General features: G+C 46.0%; 1 protein-coding gene across 3 annotated transcripts in view; it reads right to left on the bottom strand.

Moving 5' to 3' along the window:
- Nucleotides 1-12,344, bottom strand: part of PHKB (phosphorylase kinase regulatory subunit beta) — a 339,917-nt gene that overhangs the window by 179,236 nt on the left and 148,337 nt on the right. For all 3 annotated transcript variants that reach the window (XM_077451660.1, XM_077451651.1, XM_077451669.1), the window contains one exon: nt 5,468-5,531. In XM_077451660.1, the coding sequence (XP_077307786.1) occupies nt 5,468-5,531 (64 nt within the window). The remainder of the gene's footprint in view (nt 1-5,467; nt 5,532-12,344) is intronic.

Raw genomic sequence — 12,344 nt, 5'->3', positions numbered from 1 at the left:
AATCACCCTATCCGAGAGCCCCTTAGACTTCAAGAGGCTCTCTTCAGACGCCAGGCCGATAACTTTAGGGTCTGTATTTCTGGCAACAGAGCTGGACCCTGGGACAGCAGATCCTTTCTCTCCGGCAGTAGGATGGGAGGCTCGTCTGTCAGACTCAGCAGCATTGAGAACCACGGTCTCTTCGGGCCAATATGGAACCACCAGTATTAATGTGGTCCGTTCCTGCAAAAATTTCCTCAGGACTAGAGGAATTAGCTTGAATGGGGGGGGCGTAGCGAGTGCGAAACGCCCCGTTTTGTGCCAAAGCGTCTATCCCTTTTGCTCCTGCGTCCCTCGCTAGGGAGTCGTATACTGGGACCTGGGTGTTAGCTTTCTTGGCGAACAAGTCCACCTCCGGAAGACCCCATTTGCGCATTGCACATCAGTTTTCTGCATGTTTTTGGACTGTGGGAGGAAACCGGAGTACCCGGAGGAAACCCACACAGGCACAGGGAGAACATGCAAACTCCAGGCAGGTAGTGGTTGGGATTTGAACCAGCGACCCTTCCTGGAAACTCTCCCTTTTCAGGGACCATTCTGATTCGTACACCCGGTGTCGACTCAAAGTCTGCCAGGTGGTTGTCCACCCCCTTTAGATGGACCGCTGAAACCGATTCTAGGTTTTCTTCTGCCCAATGCATGATCGTCCTTGTTAGCTTGATCAAGGAAGGGCATCTCGTTCCTCCCTGTTTAGGTAGGAAATCGCCACTATACTGTCCGAAAGGACCTGTACATGGTGGTCTTTCAGATCCCTGGCAAACGCCCTTAAGGCTTCCCAGATTGCCTCCCCCAGTATCCTTGGGTTACTTAGCACCAAGCACTGGCATCCATAGTGATGCAGACAGACACTGGAGGAGACCACCATAGACCTCGTACTAGGTTCTCCTCTCTTACACCACCAAAGAGACCTTCTGGTCTTTGAGGATAGATGGATAATCCCTTCCAGGGATTCTTGTGTCCCGTCTCAGCTGCCGTGAAGGTACCTGAAATAAGCTCTTGCCCAAGGAACCGCAGGGATTGTTGCCACTAATAGGCCCAACCCTGCCATAGCTGAGAGGATGGAAATTGTCCGATTGGACTGCAAAAAGGTTACCATCTTTTTCACCTTTTCCCCCTGTTGAGGAAGACTTTCTGTGACACAGAATCTACCAGGAAACCTGCATACTGTATGGCCCGAGTTGGTGTCAAGTGCGACTTTTCTTCGTTTATTAACCACCCCAGCCTTTTTAGGCAAGAAATGGCTACCCTCCGACCTCCCTGCAGTTGGAGCTTTGAGGGGGCGAAGAATAAAAGGTCGTCCAAGTATGGTATGACAGCGACCCCTTTCAGCCTCAGGGGAACCAATGCTTCTGCCAGGACCTTAGCAAATATCCTGGGGGAAGAAGATAGACCGAATGGCAGAGCCCTGTATCGGATCTGTCTTCCCCCGAGAATCACTATCCTCAAATACTTTTGAGTCTTCTCGAATGGGGATGTGTAAATACGCGTCCCTCAGATCGAGAGAGGCCATGAAACAATTTGGAGGGAGTACTGACCTCACTGTAAAAATTGTTTCCATCCGGGATTTCTTATAAGTTACCCACTTGTTCAGCAACTTTAGATTCAAAATTCACCGGAATTTGCCTAACGGTTTCTTCACCACAAACACATGCGAGTAGAAACCGTGGTTTATTTCTTGTGACGGAACTGGCACTAGAACCCTCTGGTCTATTAAATCGCCAATTTGCGACAGCAAAGCTGTCGCTTTCTGGGGATCCTTGGGAGGCTTGGTCAGACACATCCTTGTAAGTGAAGTGTGCTTGACTGTATTTTGTAACCCTCCCTGATGATCCTCAGAATAAAAGTATTTGGGGTAGTCTTTTCCCACTGTGGGAGGAACTGCCCCAGTCTTTCCCCCACAGGGAACAGGTCACTGGGATTTAGTGTTTTTTTTAGAAGAGGAAAAAAGATTGCCTTTCTGTTTTCCTCCCATCCACTGTTTCTTAGGTGTTGACTCCTTAGAGGTCTGACCCTGTGACTGTCCCTGCCTTTGGGGATGAAAAAAGCATTTACCTGTAGCTTTTTGGGTTTAACAGGAAAGGCCTTCTTGTCCACAGTACAGTCCAGGACTTTCAAGATCCTGTCCGAACAAGAGGTCTCCCTCAGAGGGGATGCCACATAACCTCACTTTTGAGGCCGAATCTCCTGACAAAGACTTCAACCAAAGTGCCCTGCGAGATGCGTTTACAAGGGCAGCGGTCCTGGCTGCAATTTAACAGACTCTGCAGAGGCATCTGCCATATAACCTGCTGCTTTATGCAGCATAGAAAGGGAATCCAGTATTTCCTTTCTGGAGGCCCCCCCTTCCAAATGGCTTTGCAATTTGTTCCAGCCAGACCACCAAGTTGCGAGCCACTATTGTCGTGGCCATTGCAGGTTTTGAATTAGTCATGGTTACTTCCCATGACCTCTTCAGCAGCACCTCCATCCTTTTATCCATGGGTCCCTTAAGATCACCCATGTTCTCAAAGGCGAGGTTGATTTTACACACTGGGAAAAAGCTGCGTCTACCTTGGCACTTTGTTCCAGACGCAAGTGGGGTCCTCGCTGAAGGGGAATCTCCACTTCATACTTTTAGGAAAAAAAGAGCTTTTTCTCTGGCTCCTCCCACTCACTTTATCGAATCTACCAGTGTGCTATGATCTGCCTTTAGGGTCTGATGCATCTGGTCATGCAAGGACAGGGAGACTGGCTCTTCTTTAATTTCGAGCGTCTCATAAATCACCCCCAGTAAGGCATCTATCTCCTTGAGTGAGAGCCTGTATCTGGGGAAGCTTGTCCCTTGCACAGGAATATCTCTGGATGATGCCGTCTCACTTAGGCCATCCAGTGAATCAAATTCCTCTTCCCCTGATTCGTCACCTTACTCTGGGGTGGAAGCAGGGGGGACTGCGGCTGGTTTTGGGGTCTCAAGGTTCGCTAGCATTGTCTTGATGGATTGCATTTCTTTCTGTACTCCAGAAATCAAATCCTAACAGGCTCCCGTAGCTTCCTTATAGACCAATTTGTCTATGCATGGTTTGCAGAGGGGCTTAGACCATCCTTCTTTTAATTTATTCATACATGAAGGACATCTCTTCTTCCCCCCTGACCTCTCTGGTTCTTTGGGCAGAGCCCAAGACAAGAGAAGGAGAGAAGGAAGGGAAAAAACAGACAAGCTAACATCAGCGAAACCTTAGCAAAAAATAGGATGCCTTCACCAAACACCTATGTGCACCCCACCAACCGCTAACAGGATTCACAAGACTCTTTAGTCCGGATCCTGTTTGAGAGAGGGAGGGAGGAAAAACACACCTGGACCATTTCAGAATGCCTTTGCATTGATTAGTCCATCACTCCCCCCCTCACTCCCAACCCTGTAGGTACAAGACACCTCTGTGTTTGCCTACCTGAGCTGGTTCGGCTCCACTGCCACTCTCCACTGCATCCATTTTGATCGGAACACGCCTGGAGGCTTCCTTTTCGTAATGGCGATAAAGCGATGCAGCACGAACGCTTGAAGCACGCGCCTAACCGCCTGGATGCAGCGCGAACGCCTCGTGGCTGCGGCTTTTTTTAAAATAGCCGCCAAGGTCCCGAACGTCCACGCTCGCCGCGCGACCTGGAACCTGTAGTGGATTGCCGGAAATCCTCTATCCTCCTCCTGTGATGCACAGGCCGGAACTCGAAGCCTGTGCCCGTCCCCCACCTGACTTCGCGCCCAATTTGAACCTATTGTCAGGTGGGGAAACGAACGCCCTCCCCGGGCTTCAGAAGGAGAACGCCGGTTCGAAGCTGCAGTCAACCCGACCGGAGGACTTCAAAAACGTCCGTTTACCAACAGGTAATCCGAACTCCTTCCCCGTCTCTTATGGGCTATCCCACCGTCAGGGGAAGGAGAGCTCCTGATCCAGCCTCCTCCTCCGGTGGAGGAAACACAAAGACTGAAGGGGAAGGGACGGAGACCGCCCTTAAAAGATCTGGATTGTGTTTCCTGCCTCTGGAGGTGGAGCCTATCTCTCTAGTGCTGTCCTGGACAGACGACTAGAGAAAAAGCTATTTTTCCATCCGTCATCGGATCGGGTGACGACGGACACTGCAGTCCATTGTTATCCGATCTCCCATAGGGGAGAGTGGCACTCTGATAGGTCCGTCCCTGCGCAGTGTGCAGAGACAGACCTGTCATCTTCATGCTCAGTGGAGATCACTCTGGCGATCCCCGCTGAGCAAGCGGATATCCACGGGGCGGATCAGCACTGATCCGCCCCGTGTGAAAAGACCCTAAAGGGGTTCATTTTTTTTTTTTACTGTAGAACAGTGAAATAATATTTACAGCAGCGATTATTTGCTCTTTTTGTACTATAAATTTTTTTAAATTTTTTTAACCCCATTATGTTACTGGCCGATTATGAAAATAGTAATCCATTAATTTCATAATCGATTAGCTGTTTCAGCCCTAGTATAGTTGATGTGTAGAGTAGTCTGTGCTCTGGCTAATTAAGCTCACAAAAGATCCATAGAAAGTACAGGCCGGAAACTCGACAGCTTCTCCATAGAAAATATTTAGGCATTAGGCTGGGTTCACACCGTAGCGATGCGGGAATGCCGCGAATCCGCGGCGTTTTCCCGCATCGCATGCCTCCCGCCGGCAGTTCACACTGCCCTATGCGGACTGCTGGGAGTGTCAGTGAAATCTTAATGACACCCCCAGATCAGTCCGCATATCGCAGTGCGATCTGCAAACTCGGACAGGAATCGGATCGCATGGTGTGAACACCCATGCGATCCGATTCTGCTGCGGACCAAAAAAAGGGTCCTGTGCGAGTTTGCGGCGGGTGTGATGCGAATTCAGCCATACTATCTGTATGGCTGAACTCGCATCGCACAGAGATCGGATGTGATTTGCACTGCAGTGCGGTGCGAATCACAACCGGGTCTCCCACCCGCAGCGGTGTGAACCCAGCCTTACAGCAAAAACATCATCCAAAAAAAAAAAAAAAACACTAACGTGTTTCGGCCTTAGGCCTTCAGCAAAAGCAGCTAAGAGCCGAAACGCGTCAAATTTTTGCCAGCCTGTACTTTCTGAGATTCTAAAAACATGGCCTGTTGGGGGTACTTGAGGACTGCTGTTCTAACCAAGAAGTGGAGTTTTGTTCTCTGAACTAGGTATAGATAAAAAAAAAAAAAAAAAAGAGAATTTCTTCGAGAATATGTTGCCATGTCAGGCTCTAAATGTTTGATCAAACAGAGGAGCCTTGTTTTTTTTTTCTGAAATTGTGTGCAGAGTACATAAGTAGCTGAAACGCCGCGTCCTTCTTTAGTTCCTGCTGTCTTTTGTTTCCTTTATATATTTTTTTTTTTTTTAATGAAAATAACACATTCTCTAGAAAGGAAGAATGAGTAATCTTGCCTGGTTTCCAAAGAGATTGAATCCATCGATGGCTTCAAGAGCAGCCTTGGCCAATCCGACAGAGCTGGAAGAAAAAAAAAAGAAAAAACAAGATGAACACAATGCGAACCCTCCTGAAAAGCTGGTCAATATCAGCTGGCTTATAATGTATAATTCAGCGGGTACACACAGCGCTGGCTGGATAAACGTCTCTCTCATTACAGCGAGCTGGGAAATTGAATTCCACTGGTCAATAGACAACACTTTACACAACAGTAACAGCCGAAATCAAGCGATGCATATGAAGATTGAGTCATATTAGAGAAGAATAATAGAGGCGAGTGGTCAATGTGCGGTTAGAGAGCACCGGCCATACACAGCAGAAAAATCTCCCATTAATTGTCCGGCCGGAACAAAAAACCAAAAAAACAAAAAAAAAAAACTAAAAAAAAAAAAACCTTTATTGCGCCGTGCATAAAAATCTCACACGTTGCATTGATTAGAGGAATGTCGCTATACAAATGGGCTCTCTCTGTGCTGTAAATATCGCTGGCACTTATATGGGCACTCCAGCAGAATAATAAAAATCTCTATTCAAGCCATTTTTAAAGGCTATTGCTTTTATGTGAAGCAGATGGAGCCTGAAAATTCAGACCCCTCCCACTCTTCCAGGTTACAGTTATTTCTCTAAGCGAGCAAGATAAAAGCAAAAGGAAGTCAAGTGTCTATATCCGGAAGACGTCACAAGAGGCGGCATTAAAGCGATTCTAAAGGCAGAATTCATTTTATGCATTAAGATGAAAAAAACAAAAACAAAAAACCTTCATGTGTACAGCAGCCCCCCCCCCTAATACTTACTTGATCCCCATCCCGATCCAGCCATGCGCGTGAGAGACTTAGCTGTCTGGAGACTCTCCTGCCTCATTGGCTGATCTAGCGGCGGGTGCCAATGTCAAAGTCAGTGAGCCAATGAGGAGAGAGATGAGGCAGGGCTGGAGTCACGGCTCCATATGTGAATGGTCAAGTGCCCCCATAGCAAGCTGCTTGCCGTGAGGTCATGCAGAAGGAGGGGAATGGGGACTGTGGAAGAAGGGGAGGATCAGAGAAGACGGGATCAAACAGCCTTTTTACACAATGTGGAGGATTAACCCCTTAAAGTGGTTGTAAACCCTTACAAAACACTTTGACCTATAGGTAAGCCTAGATTAAGGCTTGCCTGTAGGTCCAAGAAATATCTCCTAAACCTATATGGTTTAGGAGATATTTGCCCGAAAACAGGCACCGGTGTCTATGGCGCATGCACCGTAGACAGCAGCGCGCAGGCGCACTGAGCGCGGCATTCTCAACGACAGAGCTGCCGCGCGTGTCAGCTCCCATGCGTGGGAGTGACGTCATCGCGCCTTCGCCGAATGACAGTGGCAGAGCTGCGAGACCCCACCAAGAACATGGATGCGGCGGACTACAGGGGACAGCGGTGACTTCGCTGGCTCCTGTGTCAGGTAAGTGACACATAATGGACTACTATGCGATGCGATGCATAGTAGTCCATTATGCTTTACCTTTGTAGGGAATGAAAGAGGAAGTAAACTCATCAGGGTTTACTTCCTCTTTAAGTTCCACAGTGAGTATAACAAGCATGCTTTACTGTATATACAGACTGATTTTACGGTTGTGGGTTTAGTAACACTTTAAAGTGGCTGTAAGGCTTTAAGATTTTTTTTTTTTTTTCACCTTAATACATTCTATGAATCCCGCTGTCTGTGTCAATGAACGCAGCAGTGGGACCCGGGATGAGCCCTCAAAGATGCCTCTATGGAAAGAGGCTTTCCGTGGGGGCACCTAATGAAGAGGAGGGGCTTGGAGCGCCCCAATAGAAGAGAATCAGTGCTGTTCTGTGCAAAACCATAGCACAGAGCAGGCAAGAAAATTATTTTTGTTTTGTTTTATAAAAAAAAAGCGAGGGTTTACAACCACTTTAAGAGCTGGGAGATTCTGCATGAATTCTGCACTTTGAATAGCTGTAGAGAAGAGAATGCTGCATATAAACAGGTACAACGTATGTAGGAGGATTTGTTTCATCTCTGTGTATCACCTGAAGCCGGTCACTTCACTGGGTATATGTAAAGGTTTACAAGCACTTTCCACCCGCTGTACGTTATAGGACGTCATGGACTTTGAGTGGTGATATGTGGATGATGGGTGCAGCTGCAGGCATCATTCAGATATCATTCTTTTCCTACCTGAGATTCCGCGCAATGTAAAAACAATCATGGTGGCTGTGCAGATGCTTGATTGTTTTTACAGGCGGTGGGAAGGGAACGTCCCCCTTTCCCGCCGTCCCTTCCAGGGCTGCTACCGTCTCTCCCCAGCTGGAGAAGGAATCCGCCAGCGGCATAACTTCACCATAAAGAACACAGCAGACCAGATGGTCCCCAGCAGTCTCTATGACCTTTGGATGCCGAGTGCGACGTTAAGACATCAGGTACGGCCTTGGTCATTGTAAGCACTGCTGTGTATTCGGCTGGAAAGGCAGAGATCGTTTTTTTTTTCCTTTAAATCTCAGTCTTTCCTGCCTAGAGGAGAGATGTGGGGACATAGACACCAGATCTCTCTGTAAAGAGGACCCGTCATGTCCTATCCCTATTGCAAGGGATGTTTACATTCCTTGTAGTAGGAATAAAAGTGATCAAAAAAAAGAAAAAAGGGGAAAAAGTGTAAAAAAATTAAATATATGTAAAAAATATGTAAACGACGCTCACATCACACGTGAGATATTGTCGCAAACGTTAGAGCGAGATCAACAATTGTAGCAGAAGACCTCCTCTAACTCTAAGCAGGTAACCCGTAAAATTTTTTACAGGGCGCCATTGCAGGATTCCACAATTTTAACGCATGAGAGGTTAGGTATCTACACTTAGCGTAACCTCATCTTTCACAACATAAGTGTTTTTTTTTTTTTTTAAATTAATGAAACCGTTTTTTGAAAAATCGCTGCGCAAATACTATGTGATATAAAAAGTTGAAACAACCGCCATTTTATTCCCTAGGGTCTCTGCTAAAAAAAAAAAAAATAAAAAAAAATAAAAAAATTTATGTTTGGGGGTTTTGAGAATTTTTCTAGCGAAAGAATTAAAATTTTTACATGTAGGAGAGGAGTGCCAGACTAGACACAGTATGGAAGTGGTTAAAATGAACGCATACATGCATATAATAGTGTTTGTTAATTGGTGCTAGGAGTTTAATGGTAAACTATTACAAAATGATCTACCAATCATATATGGTTTATAGGTCTTCCTCTGCAGGGTCCTCTATATGTGATGTATGGATATACAACGCGTGACCACTGGTGGGCCCATCCATTAGGGGAGCAGACCCCTCTCTCCACACCACCCCCTATATGCAATGGATAGAATTACGCATAGCATGACTTTATCCACGGCCGCCACCTATTCATGCATTAGCGGCAGGGAATTTTTTTTTTTTTTTTTTTAAGTACCCAATTAGAGCCAGAGCCTCTAATAGGCTTCAAAATAGGTTGGGCTCAGGTCATAGAAAACGTGCTCCGATCCCATCCTGGTGTGTTACAAAAGTGAATAAATATTCGCTATTGAAACACTGACCCTCAATCCGGCCAATCAGAAGAGGTGTGAGACACGTTTTCTGATTGGCCAAAAAGAGAAGACTCCCGATTGGCCGCTGAGGGAGAAGAAACAGAAGCCGCCGCCACCGCCGTGATGACCCGTGGAGAGCAGGAAAACGGGAGGCTGCTGCCGCTGAGTGAAGCAAGCCGCCGGTGATGGGGTAAGTGCGACCGACTGACCAGGGGGGTTTGTTACAATTTTAGAACATGTCACGTGTAATGGTGGCTGGTGGAAATTTGGGGGGGGGGGGGGGGGGGGGGTTTAGCAAACAGTATGCCCCACCCCCCCAAAAAAAAAAAATCCACCAGCCACCACTACACATGACATGTTTATTTAAAGTTTATTTAAAGGTGTAACAAACACCTGTTTGGACGCGTTCAGCTGTCACTCCGGCGTCTCCTGCGCACACAGATCGCTGACATTATAAATGCGGTTGGGACTCGGAGAGGAAGTAAGCGGCGCAGCTGTGGTTTTCACTTTAAGCAAGGCAACATGACATCGGCTGTTAATGTCACATTCGGGTCGGAGTGACATTTTGCCCACTCAATCCTTTTGCGCTGAATCTCAGGAGACAATCAGTTTGAAGGATAAAGTGCTTCTGTTGGAAAGTGTGTAATTTGTACGTAGCTTATAATGGAATGATCTGACAGAAGTGTATGTGCCGGGGAAAATACCTAATGCAGCTCCGTTTGACATTAATTCTGTATTGTGCTATTGGTAATAGAGACGACACAATCCAAGGGCCTTTGGTAATAAAGCACAACAGCATCGTGATGAACTACTTGCCAGGGTCACTGTGTTACTTAAGATCTAGGGAAGCACTGGGCCTTGTCCTATTTAAAATGGAATAAAAAGGTTAAGAACGCATTCTCCTGACATGTTTATATCGCGTCACCAAAGCAGGAGATTGAGTTGAAATGCGTCAGCTGGGGGAACGAATTCTGGAACAGAGGTTATCCTTAAATAAAGTGATTGTAAAGTCTTGTTTTTTTTTTTTCTCCCCTATAGAAGTGACAAACTTTTTCAGAAAGAACGGTAACACCCCCGAAATTGGGGTCAGAGGGCGCTGATCACCCCTGGTATGTTATAAACTAAAAAGAAAATGGTGTCCCCAGAGTGGGGCTTTTTACCAGCAAAGTTTAACCTGTATAATATAAATAACATTGACATGTAGAAGGTAGACTAATATTGTAAATGTTTATTAATAAAAAAGAGGATGAAATAAGTGACGCAGTGGTCAAAGACTGAGCTCCACTAGATAGGTAAAAATGTATGGTATTGCATGTAAAAACAGAAATACACATATACATATAATTGTGACGCTTGAAGCATAGTATCAATACAATAAGAGATATATGCGTATAAATAGTAAAAGCCCTTTACGCGTTTCGACCCTCCCAGGGGTCTTCTTCAGAAGGTTACTATCTATTATGAAAAAAAGGAAAAAAAAAAAAAAAAAAAAAAAAAAACGAAAAAAGAAAACAAGCATAAATATATATCACAATACATGATGCACTGTGTTGTGCTAAAAATAATCTGCTGTAGGCAGAGTATATATCAAAACATTGTAAGATTACACAGTTAGCAATCAAGTGATACATATTGTAACAATAAATACCTATATTGATCACAAAGGAAATCCTCTTTTAAAAGACCGGACAGGATTCCGTGCATTCTCCCATAATCTTCATGGATGTGCCGACCTTATGTGGATGGAAAAAGATGGCTAGCTCTACCCAGAACGGGGGAAGAGCAAGGAAAATGGATCCAAAGGGTAAAAAGCTTGCAAGGGATCACATCCCTATTACCACCTCCAAAACACAATAATGGAGGAAGGTGTGGGTATAGGTGAACGGGATTAGGAGAGGGGGCGACCTACAGAGAAGGAAAGGGTATAAGACATATGTATATATATATATGTATATATAGAAAGGGGCCCTATTCAGAAACTATCACCTCTGTATAGAGAGATAGAACATGCCCGCATGCAGTGTCAATGGTATACACACGTCAAGGATACACATATGTCAAGTGAATCCTACCATTTCAGGGTGGGATATTTCACTCAGTTAGAGTGTGAGCAGATGCCCAAAAGAAAAATGCCCAAAAGAAAGACCAACGCCAGACCGAAACACCATATATAAAAAAAAAAAAAAAGATGGGAAAGGGGAGAAGACAAAGGACAAGAGTGGAAAAGAAAAAGAAAGAGAAAGGGAAAAAGGGGTGAAGGGACTACAAACTGGTGCCAAACAAAACTGCAAAAAATGAACAAACAGTGAACATGACTAAAGAGAGGAGTGAATGGGAAAAGAAAGTGGAGTGGTGTAACAGCTTTGGAATATCCCAGCGTGACCACAGTGGTGCTGGGATAAAACAATGTATATATACCTGTAGCCAATTTCCAATGGGTCCACATTGGACAACAGGGCCAGAAGGAAAACACTCAAATAATTAGTGGTAAAGTGGCTTAAAAGTGGTGACCTTTATAATACAGCCCTTCACATTAGTATGTTTCCATAGGATGAGAGAAGTCTTGAGTCTGCAAGTAGACAAGAGATAGTCTTATACTCCTGCCAACAGAGCTGTGTATAGTGCAATAGAAAAAGTGGAACAGCATAGGGTAAAAGAACCCAGGGACTTACCCAGTTGCATAAAAACGATGTGCGTGTGCTCCTGTGGGTGAAGGAATGATGTGCAGTGTAAAAGGGTGGGGTATAAATAGCCCAAGTGAGGTTAATGGGTCAATCAAAGTCTCCACCCGTTAACCCATAACCACTATTGGTTGCCTGAAAGACGACCGGATGTGGTCCCCTCGGCATTCCGGAAATGACTCTCCTGATAGGGCGGGAGAGTGCACGGTAGCGTCGCACCAGCGTGACATGAGTGCGTCGCGTCGCACGCGTAGAACGCGCGTGCGCAGCGAGGCCACCGGTCCGATACCGTTCGGAATGCCGCCGACCAGAAATAATCGTCCCGGGTAGACGGGCAGCGCTCACCCGTTCGTACCCCGGGACCCCGGGACCTAATGGGGAGAGGTATGCGCGCGCCACTGCCACCCCCCTCTTCTGGTCGTGAAGCCATACCCCATTGGTCCATCCAATCGACATAGATAAGGACGAGAGGTAACCTCACATGGCACCATCTAGTGGAAAAAATGGGAAAGTGCAACCGGACCTTCCGTCATACAGCATAAGGGATAATAAATCCAAAAAAGTATATTTTAGTAACAACATGTCACAAGTAAAGAATAGCAATGA

Source organism: Lithobates pipiens, unplaced genomic scaffold (assembly GCF_037356315.1).
Source record: "Lithobates pipiens isolate NorthernLeopardFrog02 unplaced genomic scaffold, aLitPip1_a1.2 Scaffold_10, whole genome shotgun sequence".
Lineage (NCBI taxonomy): Eukaryota > Metazoa > Chordata > Amphibia > Anura > Ranidae > Lithobates > Lithobates pipiens.
The sequence above is the reverse complement of the archived record's forward strand: the minus strand, read 5'-3'. Positions and strand labels throughout refer to the sequence as shown.